The sequence below is a fragment of the Theobroma cacao genome, chromosome 6 (genome assembly GCF_000208745.1).
Source record: "Theobroma cacao cultivar B97-61/B2 chromosome 6, Criollo_cocoa_genome_V2, whole genome shotgun sequence".
NCBI classification, from domain to species: Eukaryota; Viridiplantae; Streptophyta; class Magnoliopsida; order Malvales; family Malvaceae; genus Theobroma; species Theobroma cacao.
Genome location: NC_030855.1, coordinates 24517270 through 24537860, shown reverse-complemented (window position 1 = coordinate 24537860; position 20591 = coordinate 24517270). Strand labels below are relative to the sequence as shown.

General features: G+C 37.4%; 3 protein-coding genes across 7 annotated transcripts; 1 reads left to right on the top strand and 2 right to left on the bottom strand.

The window, feature by feature from the left end:
• LOC18596985 (putative cyclin-D6-1) lies at nt 280-2630 on the bottom strand. 5 transcript variants are annotated; one of them, XM_007025784.2, is made up of 6 exons: nt 2119-2630; nt 1922-2026; nt 1609-1704; nt 1318-1516; nt 1093-1223; nt 280-994 (listed from the first exon to the last, which is right to left on the bottom strand). In XM_007025784.2, exons 1-6 carry the CDS (start codon nt 2296-2298, stop codon nt 725-727), a joined length of 981 nt encoding a protein of 326 aa, XP_007025846.2. In that variant the 5' UTR covers nt 2299-2630; the 3' UTR covers nt 280-724. The 5 variants fall into 5 exon arrangements, with proteins under 5 accessions (XP_007025846.2, XP_007025845.2, XP_017978740.1 ...); XM_007025783.2 differs by having other exon boundaries at nt 1315-1516; nt 2119-2629; XM_018123251.1 differs by having other exon boundaries at nt 1922-2008; nt 2119-2629.
• Nucleotides 9800-11636, bottom strand: LOC18596984. The gene is made up of 2 exons (XM_018123245.1): nt 11181-11636; nt 9800-11083 (listed from the first exon to the last, which is right to left on the bottom strand). The coding sequence occupies exons 1-2, from the start codon at nt 11425-11427 to the stop codon at nt 10059-10061; spliced, it is 1272 nt and encodes a 423-aa protein (XP_017978734.1). The 5' UTR covers nt 11428-11636; the 3' UTR covers nt 9800-10058.
• Nucleotides 15602-18616, top strand: LOC18596982 (equilibrative nucleotide transporter 3). The gene is made up of 9 exons (XM_007025777.2): nt 15602-15703; nt 15821-15925; nt 16142-16297; nt 16405-16548; nt 16635-16740; nt 17075-17250; nt 17334-17494; nt 17901-18159; nt 18263-18616. Exons 1-9 carry the CDS (start codon nt 15662-15664, stop codon nt 18374-18376), a joined length of 1263 nt encoding a protein of 420 aa, XP_007025839.2. The 5' UTR covers nt 15602-15661; the 3' UTR covers nt 18377-18616.

The window sequence follows — 20591 nt, the reverse complement described above, 5'->3', positions numbered from 1 at the left end:
ATAAGATATAGTTGTATTTCTCTCCCCCTCCCCTCTCTGGTTGCTTTCAAGCACTTAAATTGGTGTAGTTTCTCGACAAAGATAACAAAATCTTTTGAGAAAGCAACGTGCCTTGACCGTTGCCCCACTCTCTCTCTTATCCCCACAAATTCTTTGTAATTTGTTATGTAGGAGGAGGAGGAGGAGGAGGAGGAGGAGGAGGGAGGGGAGGGGGGGTACATTTCTTTCCCGCCAATCTCATTTTCGTTGGTAAATTTCTACAATATCTATACGTTGACATGAGAAATGGGAACCTCCCAACTGTGCTTTTTTCCAAGAAAACCATGTTCTTATTCTGAAAGTTTACATTAAAATATCTTATTGAATGAGGCATTTGCCATTCCCTATCTGCTACAAAACAACACAACATTAACACAAGACAAGTACTATTTTGACATTTGAAGCCATGTCTTTTGTCCTTCATGTCCCTTCCTCCAACAGCTGGCCCCTGCTTACACTTACTAAGTGAAGTGGAATAATCTAATTTCTCTCATCTCTTTTTTTTTTATCATTCTTTTATTCTCTTTTTCAAAAGTTTCTTAGACAAAGAAAGGGGAAGAAAAGGAGGAAGGATGCCTGGGTGATTTTGTGCCATCTCTCTCTTGAGCTACTAATCAAAGCCATTCATGACTTTCTCTTTTTTTTACCTTTAGGACAATCGGGTAGTGAAAAATCTAGCTGAATCTTATCCAAATGGTTGAATCTGAGAAATCTGTACCCTAGTGCTTTCGCTGCAAAAATCATTCAATTTTCGACGCTTGATTTCTCTCTTTTCTGCCATTGCAGTGGCAGCCATGGTGCTAGTGGTACTCTCACTTTCTGCTTTGGTGCAGTGGCAGTCCAATACACTTAATGGGGTTCTTGTACTCGAGCTTGACACCGTATCTACAATCGATTCGCTGATTTGGTTAACCACCATGTCCTGCGTTGCATTAAAGCATTTTAACAGGCTCTCCTGTCATATCATTAGACCTCATTCATCAATGCAAAATAACAAGAAAAATTGACCAAAATTTAAGGCATTCAAAATGAAAGGAAGCGAGAGTTGCTTACTTTATTCACGTATTCACAAGACAAAATTGAGGTTTCCACAGACGGAAACTGTAATGGGGATAGCTCATGAGATGCCAAAAGAAGAGCTGATGCTGCAAGGACTGATGGTTTGAACTCTAACAGATTGATTTCTGTAACGAAAAACAGAGTTTCCTCGTAAGGGTTTAAGCTGTTTTCGAGATAAAGACGTAAACAGAAATGATTCACGTTCTATTTAGTTACCACCGTGAGCTTGGAAGATTATGTTTGAGGCTCTATCTTTTAGTGCTTGTGTCAAAGGTGGGTCTTTCAGTTCGAACAAAGAAATGAAGAAACAGATAAATGAGAAGGGTGTTACTGATCTCATTCGCCAATTCAAAGCATCAAGAATCAGAAGCTCCATCCTTTGAATAGCTGGGGCATCGAAGATGAACCCTTCTTCTCTCTGTTTCATTTATCGTATAGTCTTAGATGAGGGTAAACAAATTAAGGAGATGAAAGTAGAACATTATTAATCCAAAAATGAGATTTTTTTACCTGGAAATTAGAGGAAGAGAAATGTATTTCCTTCATCTTTGCAGCCAAAGAAATGCAAGCTATCACAAGAAGCCTCAGAACCCATGGATTGCCTTGCTACAAAATTCAAGATGAATTAGATGTTTCGTTAAAGTTGTTTCAATGCATCAAAGAATCCTCTATTTGAACTCTCTGCATCTTATTTTCAAGTTTTTCTCTACTTTCAATCAACTTCTCATCAATCAAAGTTGCAACCAAGACAGTAAAACTCCACATTAAGGAGAAATTCATTAACTGTAAAGATAAAAGAGACAACATGTAGCTTTGACTATACCGGGATATCCTGCCTGGAGATGAACCGATCCATGTAGTTAACAGCCAGGTATGGCGTGTAAGGATCAAGGTTACAAGAATACTGTGCCTGACCAACTAAAACAAGCTTACAACAAAATACAAGAAAAATAAAAGACAAGAACAGTAAACAATATGAAAGAAAAAGAACAGTACCAAGTTAGTGCAGATATGGGGTACCTGCAAAATGAGAGAAATGGCTTCCTGTCGGAAAGAAACATAGAAGTCACTGGTCTTTAAACATTGAAGGTAGTTCTGAGAAGGCATGTGGTCAGATTCTGAGGAGAAAAGAGCTGAGATTGTATCAGATTGGTGTTCTTTCAAGCTTGTGAATGGGTCCTCAAGATCAAAGTACTCCATATCAAGTCTCTCTTGTTTTTCCTTTTTTTTTTTTTTCTTCTTCTTCCTTCCTTCCTTCCTCCCTTGAAAATTTCGCCTTTTTTATATGCAATATGTTGGAATTGAGAGAAGGGTCAAGAGAAGAATGAGAAAAGAAATAAATGAGCGAGTAAGTTTGCAAAAATTGAGTTGAGGTAATAATGAAGAAAAAGAGAAGCTTCGCTTTCTGTGCTGACAAAGAAGCCTGTGGAGTCTTCAACTTTCACTTCTGAGTCTTCTCAGCCTCACAGAGCAGCTGCCCTATTTAACTTATATGTAGTATTGGTCCCTGGCTCCCTGCCTTTGCCTTCCCCTCTTAGGCTCTTGCTCCTTGGAAAAGAAAAACAGCGAAGTTGTTGTTTTAACAGGGACTGTAAAGAATTTTGTACTACCGTAACAACATTGTTGCACAATTTAAAACAAATTAATCCGAATTGTACTAGATTTTAAATGTAAAGGGCGGTTGTACTTTTTCCAAAAGCTAATGTTGGCAAATGGATTAAAGCCCCGGATTCCTAGTGATTCCCTTCCACTAAACCAATCTTGACTATGTAATTACATGAAGAAAATTGGCAACAAACGACAAATAGAACCATCTCCAATGGGGCAAGAAAGAAAGAAAGAGAAGGAAAAGGCGAAGATTTAAAGCATGTGTATGAACATTTGATTTTGCTTTCTAAGCTTTGAGAAAATGTAATCAATGTCTGATATTTCGAGTTTGTATTCCAACAACTTTCATTTCTCTCAAGAAACCATTTGCACATATATAGTTTGACAAGTTCTTCAGTCAGTCAGCTTATCACATGTACTTCCAATGCTCCCACTGCCAGTTACTTGACACCTCAATTAGTAAATTACTGCAACCAGTCCATGTCTTTTAACTACAATGTGAATTTTGTTTCTGCTAAAAAATTTGACCCAAACAAGATCTCTATATCTTTAAGTGTTCCCTGTGATGTGATTGTTATACTAATGAACAGTTTTATATGTTTCCAAGTGAATGAAATAGAAGAGAGGGGATGAAGGTATACTGTGAGGGAAAGAATAAGGATAGCGAAGAGCAAGCAAAAGGAAGAGAAGTGGTCCCAAAGCACTGCATACAAAAGCAGTGAGATGGTAGAGGCAGTTTGCGGTATACATCCTCTCTCAGCCCCGCGATAAGCGCCGGTCCATTTTTATAAAGAAGTGCCGCATAATCCACCGCTAAATACACTTCTGCTATATCCTATTGCAGTAGGAGAATAGCTGGCATACCAGCCTTTCTTCCTTTTTTTTTTTTTACCAATTCTTTTTTATCGAAAAAATTTCGAAAGTAAATAAATTACTCAATCTTTCGAATGAGATAATAAGATCGAAGCGTCATACTTTATAAAGATAGAATTATAAATAAATTTCAAATACAAAACTATTCATATCGAGACAAACATCTCATATCTAATAAAAATTATGTATTTAAAATTAATATCTAAAAAAGAGGAAGAAATCATACTTTTCTTATCTAACTTTGACAACTTTGCTTTGGATTAAAGCACAACTAAGTCACATTTGCCCCATAGTTCTTTGTTTATTATTTTCTGTTTTCAAGAGTACCCAAGGTTTCCTTTCTCAAGTCATTGTTTATGTTGTAGCTTGACTCGGGTAGTCTTTCTTTTACAAAGAAAACTGGCTTCAATTTTCTTTAACAACCCCCATTCTCCCTCTTCCCTACTGAATTTATACGCCACTTGAGCAGTTAAGGATGCCACTTCCTTTCACAACGATCAAAGATATTATTGCGTCACATTCCTTGACTCAAATAGTACAGTGCAGAGATTGCATACTAGTTCTATATAGTAAACCTAACAACTTCAATTCAAATGCATATATCTTGGGTTCAGTCTTTTTAACATTTCGAGTTCACATTTAAATAATCTCGAGCTTTATTCGATACATACAAAAAATTCATTAAAATTGATTATATAATAAAAAATTATTATTTTACATTTTATAAATTTCAATAATTTTTTCAAAATTTTAATTTTAATTTTTTATAATAGTATAACTAAGGATTTTGATTGATGGGACACATGATACACACCAAAAAACTAAAACACGTGACAAAGAAACAACTATTCTAAATGATCAAAGGGTATCTAAACAAGTTCGATTTGCTATTTTTAGAGTGCTTGGGTACAAGAGCACGATGAGTCATAATGTTTCTCCAATCTCATACTACCGGATAGTAGTATCTTCAGGAACAATATAGGACTACAATAAAATAGGGTTCTTCTTCGATCTTGGATCCTCTTTAGAGTGAAGGAGACAGGAGTAAAAAACAATTAACCTAGCAATGAATGTTTTTTTTTTTCATTTTTTATCTTTCTATTTTTACCTTCATTTGCTAATAAAGAAGGCAACATAACCATGCACACCACATGCTTTTGCTCAATGGGTTTTTGACTTACACTATTTTGCTCTATGAGTTGTGTCAATTACATTTGTCTCAAGCTCAAATTATCAAAACCCTTTTTTTCTCTCTTTATCTACTTAAAATTAATTGTATTTGAAGTTTGAAGCAAACATGGGGAAAGAAAAATTGTCTGATCTTATCCTCTATCTTATCATATATATATATGTTAATTTATTCAATTTTTCTTTTTATAAATAGTGTGTTCTATTTTAGTTTCTTTTGTCATGGTCAATTTTACTAGTCATATCTGACCCTTTCTTTATTGCATCATTAGAGTGCGGACGTTCTTCACAATAGTAGCAAGCAAAGCCACGAGGGTTGAAGGGAACGGAAATCTTCTATCTCTATTTGATGTGCGGCATGATCTCTCTTTTCATAATTTTACATTCTTTATTTAATTTTATGTACATTAAATAAAAATAGCAAACATTCAAGTATTTATTTCATTAATTAATGTATAATTTTTTATTTAAATAGTAGAGTTTGAATTTTTTTTAATTATAAAAAAATAGTAATAATAAAAATAAAGAATATCTATTCGATCGAGAGGTTGTAATTCCATCTGACCGCCGACTAATAGGAGAAACTGAGATGGTTATATCTAAACTGATGCATTCAATTGCAAAGAAACCAGCAGCGGCAAGCAAGAACTTTTATTTTTCCCCGTACATGTGACTCACGTGTTTGTGATAAATGTCAATTTTGGGTGCACTGCCCCCTGTCTTTGGCTTTGCTATGAGAATTAAGTTTGACAAGAAGGCCAGTGATGATCCTTTTATCAGGAACTCCGCACATACTGTTGAGAATCCTGTGAAACAAAAGCGATAGAACCCCACCACTGCAACACCAGTCTCAGACTCTTGGAAATTTCCCATCCCAAAAGAGAAGTTTGTAATTGAGAGGGCATTTTAATTTGTTGGGCAAAAGATCATGCAGCCACATAGCTAAACACCACAAGTATCTGGACAATTGAAAAGGCTTTCCCCTCCTCCTCTTGTCGATGCCAATGGCAATGGCAATTCCTTCCAAGGAAGAAAACAAACAAGATATAGCTAACCACATTGTTTCCCCAAAGAGAGTTTTGAAAATCAATTGGTGTACTGTAAATGTTTTCTTGAAATTTTTCCCATATCATACAAATGGTGTGATAATATTCTTTCGTTTTCATGGCAGGGGGTTGACAGCTTTGAGTCCCATGTCCTTTTGTTAGATGAGTCTAGTATTTATTTTCTTTCACAAACACTGCTTGTGATTTCCCACTTAATGTCTTGGCACATATTAATGTCTTATGGCCTTGTTTCAACACGAAAAAGTTTCAAGAGGGTCCATTTTAATTAAAGCTTGACAACTTGAAAACAAAACCCCCCAATAAATATGACTAAATGAGAATATATTCAGCCCCAATTTTATATGAGAATCCTTGCTTTCTAAAGGGTAACATTTGATGGGGAAAAAAGGGTTAGGAAAGCTGCTCTTACTGACCCTATGATTCCAATCCCTGATGTTCTTTATCCTTTTCTGCTCTCTTTTTCTTTTGCATCTTTCTCCTCCATTTTCATTCCGCCACCTATACATCCTCTATTCAACCTTTGATTATTAGATGAATGTTTCTTCTTCTTTAATTTTACTGATTAAGATGTTGAATTGTCCACAGAATAAGACATATGCTTCATATAATGCACAAGCATGAGTAAGACAATGCCAGGTGTACATGTCAGTTATATATCCGTTTAAATTGCATACACATGGTTAATCACAACCATCCATAGAACTTTATATGAGGTTGAGATTTTGATATGTATGCGATGACAAGAAGCCCACATTGCATGTGTATGTGTGTGTGTATATATATATATATATAGCCATGCAATGTTAATAGCTCTCAGATTAGATGAGGAAGAAAAGGGCCAGCATAAAGCATTTTTCACCTTTCACTTTGTCCCTTTGTAATATCCAAATCCCATTCTTTTTTTCATTGAGAGTCAACTTGTGATTAAATTTGGTAATTAATTCTATGTAAAGAAATTAAAAATAAAAAAAATTACTAAACGGATATACCCATATGCCTGTATAGAAAGAGAACAAGTTAAAGGATTTAAAAATTATTCGTTCTATATTAAGAATAAATTTAAAATTACCTGCTAAAAGGCCATGAACATCCAAATCTCATTCATTTATGCTTTCAAACCCAATGATACCTAGCACACATAAATGAATTTGGTTTTTTCTCTTTAACACCCTTTTTGTAAAATAATCTCTCTAGACTTGCTAATGTGAAAGCAAAGGCAACCATACCTAAAAGCTAAACAACCACACTGTTTTAAGAGAGAGACATGTTGCCGAATATGGAATAAGCCTTCACTTAACTTAAATGCAGCTCTACTTCTCTCTTAGTCAGCAAAAAGAAAAAGGGGAATAAAGTAATAAGTTCCCTTATCCTTATAAATACTTTTTTTAATTTGTGATACATATATAAATACATACATATATATAATTAAATTATTTTTTGGAAGAGAGGAGGACCTATAAGTTGATGAAGAGTGAGGAGCAAAGCACAGTAAAATTATATATATATATATATATATATATATATATATATATATATATATATTAAGCCAATATATACTGAACAAGGATCTTTGATAGTCATGTTCAAAGTTCAAAGCAAGCTGAATCCCCCTTTGTGGACATTGTTGTTTATCGAGGCAGAACCTTCAGCCTTCTTTAACTTTCTTTTTTCCTACTCATCAGTAATCATTGCAATGTAGTCAAACCATTTGAACCAACTTTTCTCATAAGATGAAGACATACCACCTTCGTCAGCATTACACCATGGCAAATAGGTAAACATGCAATCATTTAGTTTCCTTATTGCCTAAAAAATGAAATGAAATCATAGCTTTTGGTACTTCCCATTCTCATTACTCGACAAGCTCTATTCAATATTAGGACAACCATATTTGTTCCTTTTACCAGAGAAGTTATGACATTGATTAAATAAGAACTTTAGCATTATTATGAATTATTGTTGTTTTTTTATTTTAGTGGAAAAGATTGAAAAAGATATATTATTTCGATGTTATAATAATTAAATTTTAATTAATTTATTTGTTATCAATTGTTTTTAAGTTGGATATTTATCATAATAACAGTGTGGGAAGAGGGAAGGAGAACCAAAGAGCTTTAATCTTTTCCCCACCTTAATTTGTCCCTAGAGAATGTACCATTTGTTGCTCTCTCTCTCTCTTTTTCTCCCCTTTATTTTGTTCTTTGTTTGCTTTCCTAGTGAGTGTCTTCTTCCCAGTGACCCAATGGATTCTCTGGTTGTCATTGATTCAAGAGAAAGCCTAAAAGCCTATACAAATTCATTTCCACCCATTAGGAGACCAATAAACTTTTGCTTTCCCCCTTTTTGGTTCTCCTGTCGACATTTGATTATACACGAATTATTTCCAATCTCTTTACCTTCATCAATTTACAATGATTTCATAATATAAAAATATTTCATAGTATCATCATTCAGAAGGGAAATTGTTGCAGGGCCTTTGAACGGAGGGAGAGAGATTCATGTGAGAGCATGAGTGCATGCATGCACGCCTTCACCCCATGCAGATAGCAGCATCGTATGGTCCAAGCGCAATGCAGTCAGGTGGGGCTCTTCCTGAATGCAAAGACAAATCATTATTATATAATATATATTAATTATTTATAATTTTTGTGTTGTCATGGACTCGTCCGCACTTATAGCAGTCGAGATGAGAAAGAATGCCCTAAGATATATAAATATATATATATATATATATATTCAATTTTTTTAATGAAAATACATATATACAATTGCATATTTTTAAATGCGTAAATTGTAGGATGCATGCATCCTATCTTATATTATCCATTCATCATGGAAATCTCTATGTTCATTTGGAATTAAAAAGTTACTGTACTTGAATGCTATGTTAAACTGCAAAGATTAATAAATTACCCTATCATACAGAAAAGCTGATGGGTTTACCTAATTTTCAACGATATCAAAGCAGAGTGAGCTTGATTGGTGGGATCTTACATATACTTTGAGAAGCAAAATTCAGCGACAAGTGAAACAGTATGAACCATTTCTAGCAAAAAAGAAATTCAGTGTAGTTAAGTCCTCCAGAGCTAAAATTAGGAGTACGTTGCGAGCAAAATTTAATGCGAACCCAAAACAATATAGACAGATGGCTTGGCACAATAGTCGACATCAATTAGGACCCCTTCTGCATGAAACTGTTGAAAATGGACCAACCAGCAATTCAATTCCGCTCCAAATGTTGTTGAGCCTGCTACCGTTACTCCGCCAACCAATCCATTAGGACCATGGCAGCCCTACCGAATTCAACCTAATCCACCGTTGACACTTAAGAAGCCTGAGAGTTTTCCCATCAACGGTGACAGATGACTGAACAAGGATGGTATTGGACCGCCCTACGCCTGGTCCTCACTCCTCCGGAAGGCTAGGTTTATTTGTATAGAGTTAGTATACTTGTATGTAGTGCAAATTGTTTGGTATTGAAACTAACAAGAAGGGGGCCGGAGTGCCTGCCTACCGGCCCGTCAGCATATTTGGTTAAACTGGTGGGCTTTAACTTGCAAGGATGGTGCCCAATTCCATTCACGTGACTGTCCAATCTAAATCTGACATAAGAGCCCGTCACCCGAACTTGAAAGACCGGCCCAACTTCACTGCCTACCTAGTAATCACGCATCTATCAAGCTTGAGCTTACCATGAGAGATCCAATCTTGCAAGGAAGGCCAACCGCCAACTCTTGATTCATCATCCCTATATCCTTACGTATTCTGTTTCCAACATGCAAAGACTGAATACTTTCATATCTGATATCACCACCTACAGCTATCAATCTAACACCATGGCCAACTCTCGTTCTGACGACTTGCATCAAAAGGGTAAACCTTGACTAGAGAACTTATTCCATAAAACAAGTTGAGCTCGAGATAAGGAGGAGATCTAGGTCTAAAGGAGCTTTATACCCCTAGTCTCAGTATATATCTTTGGTCTTGTGGATTCTCAAGTAGATGAACAGCATTGTACAAATTAAGAAAACAATAAAAACATATATAATTTAAGCACACTTTGTGTTTTTCTATACACTTTGATTCAAAACCCCAGTCACAGTTTCAAGCCAAAAACAGGTAATGACAATCCAGTAATCATCACTCTTCAACATCAAAACAAACCATAGTAAAGAAGGATAAACATAATTACCATGCCATTATTGCTATGTAAGTGCCCAACACTTACTGTCCTGATTGGGAGATCCTGCCTGGTGTCGTATCCGAACCACTTCTACCCATTTCCTCCCCACCCGGGACCACCATTCCAGGGTAAACTGGAACCGGACCCGCATTTCTAACTCCATAATATACTTGTTGTTTCACCCCGTCAGGAGCCATTCTTAAAGCTGGGTCATAAGGATCCACGGGAGCAACCGGCCTGTATACTTGACCTACACCAGGAACCGGCTGAGGATACCCAACGGGCATTTGACCCGCTGATATTGGGTACTGCTGGACATACTGTGCCCGAATTTGAAGTGGTTGGACCTGACGGTTTCCGGGTTGAACATGACCCGGAACATAATAAACTGGTATTTGCGGTACGGGAGGAGCAGAGTAATGAGAATCCGCAACATAATGCCACATAGGACTGCCCGAATAACCAGTTGGCTGCGAAACAGGTTGCTCCACAAAACTCTCTGTTTGACTCTGATTTGACTCCAAAACCGGTTCAGGGTTATCGGGTTTAGTTTTTACTGGTGGAAGATCCGGCATAGAAGGTACAATAGGAGCTGATGACGTGGAACAAAAGGGAGAAGATGAAACAACCGGGGCAGGAGAACCCGGGTCCGAAACCGAGACATTCTCATGCACCAGCTGACGTGTCTTGGATTTCAGGTCACGAGGTTGGGCCTCATCGGAATTTTCCAACCCAAATAAATAATCCGGCACTTCAGACACAATCGAGGAAGCCTCGGAACGGCCACGTTCGAGCCCAGAAGCGTTGGGCCCACCGTTAAGCGCGTCGAAGAACCAGTGTTCACGATTAACCGAGCCGTCTAAAAGCGAGCTGATGCTACTGGTTCGTGAGTCATCGCCTTTGGAGAAAAGAAAAAGCCGCAGCCGAGCTAACCTTGGGTTCTGATTCTGTGCTAAGCGATCGTATTCTTCAATCATGTTCTCGAGATCTTCGTCGGTTGTCACTGAAATCAGAGCGTCAAGATCCTCATTAGGAAGCTGATACTTAACACTCACGTTGCCAATTCCTAATTAAAAAAAAAAAAAGACAAAAAGATGAGAATGACATCCGAAATGATTAAAAAAGGAGAAGCTTTTTCTTCTTTTTGTGACTTATCAGATTGCCTGAGAGTCTGGATAGTTTGGTAAGGAACGCCGAGAAGGAGGTGGAGCGATGGACGGCTACGATGCGTGTATCACCGCCGACGTAACGAAGCTGATTATCATGCGGACGGGGGAGGATATTGCCACCGAAACTGCACATGATCCGTACACGTGCATGGGAATCATGAGGAGCATGGTGTTCTGAGCTTGGGGAGGACGCTAGCGAATCGGTGGTGGAGTCTGGTTCTGAGAGGTGGTGCGACGACATGTTTGTTTGGGCTGGCAGTTACCTATTGCTGTTGAAAACGGTTAAAAAACACAAAGAGAGAGAAAAGAAAAGAAAGACTGAGGAAAATAGAAGGGCTTTTTTCTGTGTTGGATTCTTCGTCAGAATGTCTGCGTCCTAAAATGAATTAAAGGAGGTGGCTGTGAGACATCAGATAGGACAGGCGAATCTGGGTCCCTTGATTTGTCTATGACATCCTGATGGTCCCACAAGACGTGACCCACGTAATGTGGATAAAAGAAGGTTTTGGGCCTTCCGGGTGATGTGCTACGTTCCGTGCTTGCCTCGCTATAAAGGGCACCAAATCATGCAGCCAATTGTTTTCACTTTCCTAGTCGGCTGTGGTGGGCCGTGGGATTGGAATGGGATATTATAAGAAAATACTTTCCCGACATTTTCCATTTTGTATTTTGGTTTGCATACAATAAACGGGAAAGTAATTTCCAAAGTTGAAATAAAAAAAAAAAAAAAGGGTCTAACTTTGAACTTTTCTTTAAGGAACTTTATGGACCCACCTTTTACCTGCCCACATATGTTGGCTTTAGTATACCAAACGATGATGACAAAAAGATTCTCGACCATCAGGCACGGAAAGCTAAATCCCGATCGCCCCCCTGGCTGGTCCCCCAGGTTAGCAAAACAGGGCCGGCTCATATTCAGGGAGGGCAGTAAAATCAACACTTCAAGATTTAAAACAGATACTAAAATCATCACCAAAATCTTTTCCTTTTCCAGCCAAATGCCACAAGCAGATGAGTAAATGACAGAAGAATTAATACCCAGCACCTATCAAAGAATAAGAAAGACGAAAAGTTGACTTACCGGTTATAAGTAGAAGGCTGGAGATTGATGGTTCGAATAAATTTGAAGGAAGAAAAGTAAGCGCAGCAGGAGGAGGAGGAGGAGGGTCAGGTCTGGAGTCTTCTTCTTCGGCAGTGGAAGGCGATACTAGAGAAGGAAGATGTTAGGTTCTGGAGGTGGGACATGTACTCCGTGCTAGTGTGGGGGCCATGGTGGTGGGGTCCAGATGTCACTGTCTGGTTTTGCAGCAACGTGGCCACCAGTCGCCTCCCTTTTTGTCCCTCGCTAATGCTATTTTCACTTGACTTTCTTCTAAGGTTACTTAACTGTCCAATCATATCACCTGCTCAATGTTTGCTCGGTGCCCTCCTCATTGGAGGTTAGGTAATTCTTTCACGTGTGAAAATTATCACCTTGTTAATATGGTTAAGGATTTCTCATTAAATATTATAAAAATTAAAAAACCATGACATATATATATATATATATATAATTATTCCTCCCAAAGCTCATCATGAAGTCACTTATAAGTGTTTTTTATGGTCATATGAACCAAAAGGTGAACCAAGGAAAAATTACTACAAATTGACAACAAGCACGTTCATAGGCATAAAGATAATTAATTTAGATATTGGCAAGTTGGGGGAGGATCGAAAGGACGTCTACGTTTTATATCAAGCATGGTCGGTGACAAAATACCTCTTCCAGACAAGGACTTCCAATGCACATTGGCCTGTCAACGTTGGAGCAAAAAGTGAAATTATGTATAAAATAAATCGATAATGAACAACTTATTACGACAACTATTGGAGAATGGAAAAGGTCTTTGGGTTTTTTTTTTAAGAAAACCGTTACATCAAATATGATTTCATATTGAGTTTATTAGTCTCGGTTTGTATATTATTAATATATAATATCATACATTATCACTTAACTATTTATATTTATATTGTTAGTCTTCATTTGGTCGGTGCCAGAAGCTTTAAGTTTACTTTGGTGTGGGTGTAGAAGGTCTTAAGAGGGCTGGCCCAAAAAGCTTATACCCCAGAACTAGTAGCCGAGGACAGACCATCTCTAAGACCCCATAACTCTGCTTGAACACACGAAGCCTTAGGCTGGTCCTGATCATGTTCCCACAATTGTTTTCTAACAAGTCCTCCTGGTCCTGGGTTATCTAAGGAAGACCCCTCTGAATTAAGCTTGGCCCAACCTGGTTTTGGGGGTATTCACTAGACTTCAACATATTAGTCCTAGGGGTTCTTGGAGATTTCGAGGAAGAACCATCTCTAATTAGGTCTCTTGCAACGTACCGGAAGAAAATTCTTTTCATTTCTGGCCTTCCACAAAAGCTAGCAGCAACAGAGAAACAAGGAATGCCAAGGGATATTATCAATGAAAGAAGAGGAATATTACCGACAATTGATTTTCCAGCCAAGAGAATGGGTCTGATGATATGCTGAAAGATTTTATAAATTGGTTAACACCCAACGATGAACAAAGAGTGCCAGCAAGAAAACAGGCCCTTAAGGTATGTGAAGTATATTCACAGCAAATCTACAAGCAGGACATAAAATCACGAGAGCATTCAACAATAAGGTTAGTAGGTAATCTATCATGAGCAGCCAGGCAAAAGGAAGAGTTTTGGTCTATGAAGTGAACTTGATTTCCAAATCCAGTCGGACTTTCTATTGGACAATGGTGAGAAGAAGACATCAGTTTCTCGATGTATTTATCTTTCAACTCAACATCACCAGAAAAGTGCATCATGCAACCAACTTGCACGAATCATTTTCTAGATAAAAAGATTGGGAAACAACCAAGTTTTAGACACCAATAAGTCAACTCTGAAAAAATTGAATGTTATTATCAGTTAGTGCTATTTTTTGTTATATATTTATCGATTTAAAATACCATGCACGCCGTGGTTGGACGGGGAATATCAAAAAGTGATGGAAATATCCCCCAAAAGTTTAACCATTTTGTTAGAACAAAATTGTGGCTATTCCATGGGGTGGTTTCCCTCTAATCTGAATCCTCTTGAATATTCAAAGTTCACCAGAAAAAGACATAGAACCATGTAAATCCAAAGATAAAGAATGATCGTTAAGGAAGTATCCTGATATTCGAACGATGAACTTTTCTTGGTTTTGTTTCTCGTTTTCACTTTGTGGCTTCTTCTTGGTCAGGAAACTTTCCCATTTGCTAGAATCTAGATCATGACGAAGTCTGATTCCTGAATAAATGCTACTGAATCAGTGCAGCCGACTCGACTATCGGCCTTTCTAGCTCACCACAAATTAAAGTTAGAGGTCACCAAAGTCATAAAATCTCCAAGCCTTTATCTCTCTCAGTACACATCCCGAGGCTTGTAACCGTTGCCGATCATCCCTGACCCTGGAACTCTCTCTTGAGTTGGAAAAACACAGGCCATAACGTTAACAGCTGCCTTGTTGCTGTCTATTGGGCACTTGCCTCTGCAAGTTCACATCGATTGGGAACTAAAAAGAGAAAATCCTGGCCAATCTTTTGACTTCCTAATCATGTGGATTACCAAATTAGAGTCCTAATAAATAAATATTTTTTCTGTCACTGTCTTGCCGGATTATAAGCCAAATAATCATCGTTAACACATTAACCATTAGTATATTATAGTAACAAATACCTTCTATATTATGATTCAGTTACAAAGTTTGTTTGAACCAAAGATTCTTTTGATATACTTACCTTTTTCTTCTCCATCCACTCGCTGTTCTTTCTCAGCCTTAGTCATCCATCAATCATTATTGCAATATATAAAAATTTCCAGCCACCTTAAAAGGTAAAGAATATTAATACCTTTCCTTTTTTTAAGTTTTCTCTTTTAAAATTCCACAACTTTTATTTCTTGACTACACACCTTGCATTCTACTTTTCACCACTAGACACCCATCTCTTCAGAAAAAGAGGGTCAGCTCCTTTTTTTTTTTTTCTGTATTTTTTCATATATATTTCCATTCTTCGATGTGAACTTTGCTGTTTTTTGATTAATATATTTCATATTTAAATATTGATTCTACGTACTCTTCCTTACGTTCAAGTAGTTTTATATTGCATGGACTGTTCATTTGTCTGCTATGTATATATATATATATAGTTTTCATTCAAATTTTTCCAATTGGAAAAACACCCAGTTTCGTTATCACCGCAAAGCAATTCATATCACCCTTAACTTTTTTATGTGCTAGCATTTTCAGGATTGCATTTATTGAATGAGTAGTCAGTTCATTGAGAAAAGGAAACCATCGTGTTGTTATCTGTTTTGACAAAAACCTGCTCTTCAGTCTTTGTTTTTTTATTTATTTATTATATAGCAAAAGCCCTTTGTCATCTTAACATTTCCAGAGTTTTAACTTTGGTATACCGACAGGCAGTAGCCATGATTATTGCTGATGGAGGAGAGTTGCCTGCAAGGCTTGAGGTTTCTGCTTTTCTGGTTTTTGTTTTTTCATTCTTAGTATCAGGGGAGGGTGAAATACCTTGCTCTTGATTTAATTACATGTGATATTCACTCAGTTTTTCTGTGGAAATTAATCAGGGAAAATTTAGTGCCATGGTGATTTGTTGGATTCTTGGACTTGGATCTCTTGTCGCTTGGAATAGCATGCTGACAATAGGGGACTACTATTACAACTTGTTCCCGGTATCTAAGCTTACTCTTACACTACACCCTGTTTCATGTTCAAGCTAGAAATAACTGATCCTGGCTTTGAGGACAAACATTTGTTCCTCCATTCCTCTTGAGTCACCAGTCTAACAATTGAATTAATGGCACTGTCATAGTAATCTCAACAGAATCTCATGAAAAATGGGGTTCTAAGATCAGTTAGTCTGATGATGTTTTCCTTTGCATTTGAAGACCTACCATCCTTCAAGGGTGCTTACCCTTGTTTATCAACCATTTGCACTTGGAACAATGGCGATACTGGCATACAACGAATCAAGGATTGATACTAGACAGCGGAACTTAGTTGGATACTTGCTTTTCTTTGCAAGTACTTTCATGCTCATAGTGGTAACTGCTCCTATATTTTGTACCTTGTGCTTGATTTTTCCATTTACTTGATTCTCCCACTCCTAGTTCAGAATAACCTCCATTTCGCCATCACTTTTTTTCACCAGTTGGATTTAGCCACATCAGGAAGAGGAGGAGTTGGACCTTTTATTGGTATATGTGCATTTGTTGGTGGTTTTGGAATTGCAGATGCCCATGTTCAAGGCGGAATGGTTGGAGATCTATCTTTCATGCTCCCTGAATTTATCCAGGTCAATTTTCTGCCAACTTCTCACTATTATCCTGTACTCTTCAGCATTTAACTTAATTCTTACTACTAATTGCTTCTATGATCCAGTCTTTCCTTGCTGGTTTGGCTGCATCTGGGGCCTTGACCTCTGCTTTGAGGCTAATCACAAAAGCAGCCTTTGAAAAGTCTAACGATGGTCTTCGCAAAGGGACAAGTATGTTGCTTTTCTTGTACTACTATTAGACACACTTTCTATTGGGAGTGGACTTCTCCATTTCTGCATTTCTGCAGTTCGGGTACCTCATAAAGTCCAGTCTTTTGTTGCAAAAACAAAAAATTTGGATTTGGAATAGGAAGAACTTGGCTTAAACCTTTTATATGTGTAATGGACTAACAAACAAGCATCATATTGGTGTCATTCATTGTCACCTGTTCTGCATAAACGTACAAAGACATCCCTAAAATGAGCAGTCTTCTGCTGCTAAACTGTAAACCAAAATCAAGGATTTTCAGTTTTTATTGAAAATTATTTCTTTTCTTTTCTGCAGTGTTGTTTCTAGGAATTTCTACATTCTTTGAGTTACTCTGTGTCCTGCTGTATGCCTTTTTCTTCCCCAAGCTGCCGATAGTGAAGTACTTCCGTTCAAAGGCAGCCTCAGAAGGATCAAAAACTGTTAAAGCTGATCTTGCAGCAGCTGGCATCCAAACGAAAGAAGACCAAGGAGTACTGCAACCTTCTTTCTAAGTAATGTTTGTAAAACTGTTTTTGACATTCCATAAACTAATAGATTTTTGGCATTTCCACAGGATGAAGACAATGCTAAACAGAATGATAGGCTGAGCAACAAACAATTATTCTTTCAGAATATAGATTACGCACTCGACCTTTTTCTTATTTACGTGTTGACATTGTCGATTTTCCCTGGGTTCTTATATGAAAACACTGGTGAACACAAGTTGGGTACATGGTAAGTATTCATTCGTTGACTAGAATAAGTAAGTAGAGATTGGATAATTTTGGTGTTTTGTCTTATTTTTATAGTACTTGAACATTGGTCTGCTATGGGTCCGACTGGTTTTGCACACAATCAGTTTCTATATCTTTAGCTTTGCTTTTTGGATAAATGTAACAATGACCCATTGAAATGAGTGTCTATCACATGATTCTCATTAATTTGAAAGTTTTTACCTAACTAGCAGTACTTATAGATGAGTTTGCAATTTTATGTACTGGGATTTTGGTCCAAGTTATTAAACACTTGTACGTATATATGCCCTTAAATGCAACTTAGGGACTAAACTTCCTATAGTATTGGTCCTCCCAGGAAATTGCTAAGTAAACTGTAGATAAATTCCTTATGATTGTTGTTTCAGGTATCCTCTTGTGCTGATAGCATCTTACAATTTGTGGGATCTGATATCAAGATATCTTCCCTTAGTGAAATTCCTGATGATAGAGTCCAGGAAGGGCCTTACGATTGCGATACTTTCTCGTTTCTTACTGATCCCTGCTTTCTACTTCACCGCCAATTACGGTGACCAGGGATGGATGATACTACTTGTATCCTTCCTGGGATTAACAAATGGTCACCTTACAGTCTGTGTCCTTACTGCAGCACCTAAAGGTTACAAGGTTAGTAATTTTACCTTTTCTTTGGATGGAGTTTGCTACAAGTTTTAGTGTTCTTAGTAATATATGATAAAAAATTTTCATTTTTTTCTTTTCCTTTTTGCAGGGACCTGAGCAAAATGCTCTAGGTAATTTACTAGTGCTCTGTTTATTAGCTGGCATATTTGCAGGGGTTGCTTTGGATTGGCTGTGGCTCATTGGTAAAAAGAATGCCTTTTGAAGATTCAAGTCCGTCTTGTTCTATGATGAAGCAAGTAGCTCTTTCCTCAGTGCAAAAATGCTCAAGCTTTGACAAGGGATGAAAGTTTAGAATATCTGTACTTTGTGAAAATTGTTGGGCTAAAAAGTCCAATCTTTGTATACCCTTTGTTTCATACCCAAAGTGACCAACAAACTCACGCTTTCTTATGCTTAAACCGCATTGAGTTGACTATATATTTGCTGTCTGGCCTGTCGTTGATGGAATGGTCCAAACTCTGTTGTAGCAAAATGAATAAAATTAACTACTAATCTCTTTCCTGGTTGAGACCTTTTCTCTTTCCAGGGGCAGAGATCAGAAACACAACCCATTGAATTAACTTGATCACCTGGTAAAGTTTGAGAGCATTTCAAACCACTTGGATTTTGTTTTCTATAATATCTTTTCACCATCAGGATACTAGGAGAGTAAATGAGGACTCAGACAGGCTTGCAGTACTCTCTAAGAAATTAAATTTATTGCGAGTCAACTAAATTAAGTAAAGCCCTTCCACACCATCCTTTTGTAATTTAACCGCAATTCAATTGGAAAGTACCCCTGACCTATCGGTTAATCAGGTTTTTCTTTGGATAGGATAAGACAGTTAAATTTTACAGTTACAGTTTGATGGTAGCCATTTTGTGCCAGCATTTTGAATCCTTTCTTCTCATGCAAGCAGTCAAGCAGGCAGGGTTTTCTTAAGAATCCAATAAATAGATGCTTGAGAGTTCTTAAAGGAATCTCGCTGGCCATTTTGATCCTTATGAATATCAAAATGTTGCTTCTTGCTCTCAAATTGTGAATGTTCCTTGCTTTATCTCCACTCCAAAAACTTCTATATTCCAATGCCAAAGGCAAGGAAATGAACTTCTATGACTTTTGGTTCTTTTCTTTATCTTTCTGGATTAGTCCTCTTCAAAGGTTTATCCTGGTTTTTGCCTGTCAAAATTTTGCTTCCTATCATGGTTTCAACCCGTACTTGTTTCTCTTTCACTTTCATTTTCCTGGGGATTTTTGTAACACTGTTCTGCTCTCATTTTTAACGTTAAACTGAATTGCTTTTAGCCATTAATCTCGTACATTCTTCCCTTGTTAATATTGATCTTCCATGTTCAGAACTTCAACAGATAGTTTAACTAGCTTTTAAGAAGGGAATGTTAGAAACATGATGTTGGCCTTCAGCAACATCTTTAGATGCCAAAAACTGATACAGAACCCAGTTCAATTGTTGATTAGGAACTGGCACAAAGAAGCTATTCCAGTGTCATGGGAAAAACCTGAAATCGGATGGACTAAATTAAACTTTGATGGATCTTGCAAAGGTAGAGGAGGAAAAGCTAGCATTGGTGGGGTGTTCAGGAACCACAAGGCTGAATTCCTACTTGGTTATGCCCAATCCATAGGAAGAAGCACTAGCACTATTGCAGAACTAGCTGCACTGCGAAGAGGCCTTGAGTTGGTGCTGGAAAATGGTTGGACTGATGTATGGCTTGAAGGCGATGCCAAGACATTGGTCGATGTCATTGTCCAGAGGAGGCAGGTTAAATGTGCAGAATTACAAAGACATGTTAGTCATATAAACCTGATCATACCGGAGCTTAACAATTGTATTGTCACTCATATCTATAGGGAAGGCAACAGAGCTGCTGATAAACTGGCTCAAATTGGACATCAGCTGAAGAAACCTCAAATTTGGTGGCATATTCCTCCAAAGGAAGTTCTACCTATAGTGCATGAAGACGCGGAGGGTAAGATCATTCTTCGCAGAAGATAAGCTGATTTTAGGTATATACTGTAAATGTGTACATGTAATTATTCTTTTGATTCTTCTTCCAGGCTGCTATTTAACTTCTTCTTGTCTAATATACTTAATCTAGGCATATTCATCTCCTCTTCTAAATACTGTACATGTAATCAAGGAACCCTTGTACATTTTGCATTATTTACAAAAATGGCAGGATTTTCAATTAAAATCCAAGTCAATAAATTACTGTTGATTCCCTGCAAAATCAAAAGCCGGTGTTAACATCATCACTTCTAATAAATATAGGCTTCTCTTCTTTATGGAAGGTGAAATTAAAGCTGGTCAATGGAAGTCTGTTATCAATAGAAAATTATCAAAGTTCTACCATTTGACCTACCAATCAAGTGGCCCCTACCTGGAGCCTGAAGGTTTGTGATGAAGAATTTCTGACTA

Bases quoted from the DNA above. Each gene is read 5' to 3' on its own strand.
- LOC18596985 (XM_007025783.2), bottom strand. From the start codon at position 2,298: ATGGAGTACTTTGATCTTGAGGACCCATTCACAAGCTTGAAAGAACAC. The intron at 1,224-1,314 runs GTAACTAAATAG...TTTTCGTTACAG, and splicing joins AATCTTCCAAGCTCACGGTG to AAATCAATCTGTTAGAGTTC. The intron at 995-1,092 runs GTAAGCAACTCT...ATGATATGACAG, and splicing joins CTTGTGAATACGTGAATAAA to GAGAGCCTGTTAAAATGCTT.
- LOC18596984 (XM_018123245.1), bottom strand. From the start codon at position 11,427: ATGTCGTCGCACCACCTCTCAGAACCAGACTCCACCACCGATTCGCTA. The intron at 11,084-11,180 runs GCAATCTGATAA...TTTTTTAATTAG, and splicing joins CAAACTATCCAGACTCTCAG to GAATTGGCAACGTGAGTGTT.
- LOC18596982 (XM_007025777.2), top strand. From the start codon at position 15,662: ATGATTATTGCTGATGGAGGAGAGTTGCCTGCAAGGCTTGAG. The intron at 15,704-15,820 runs GTTTCTGCTTTT...GAAATTAATCAG, and splicing joins AGTTGCCTGCAAGGCTTGAG to GGAAAATTTAGTGCCATGGT. The intron at 16,549-16,634 runs GTCAATTTTCTG...TCTATGATCCAG, and splicing joins TGCTCCCTGAATTTATCCAG to TCTTTCCTTGCTGGTTTGGC.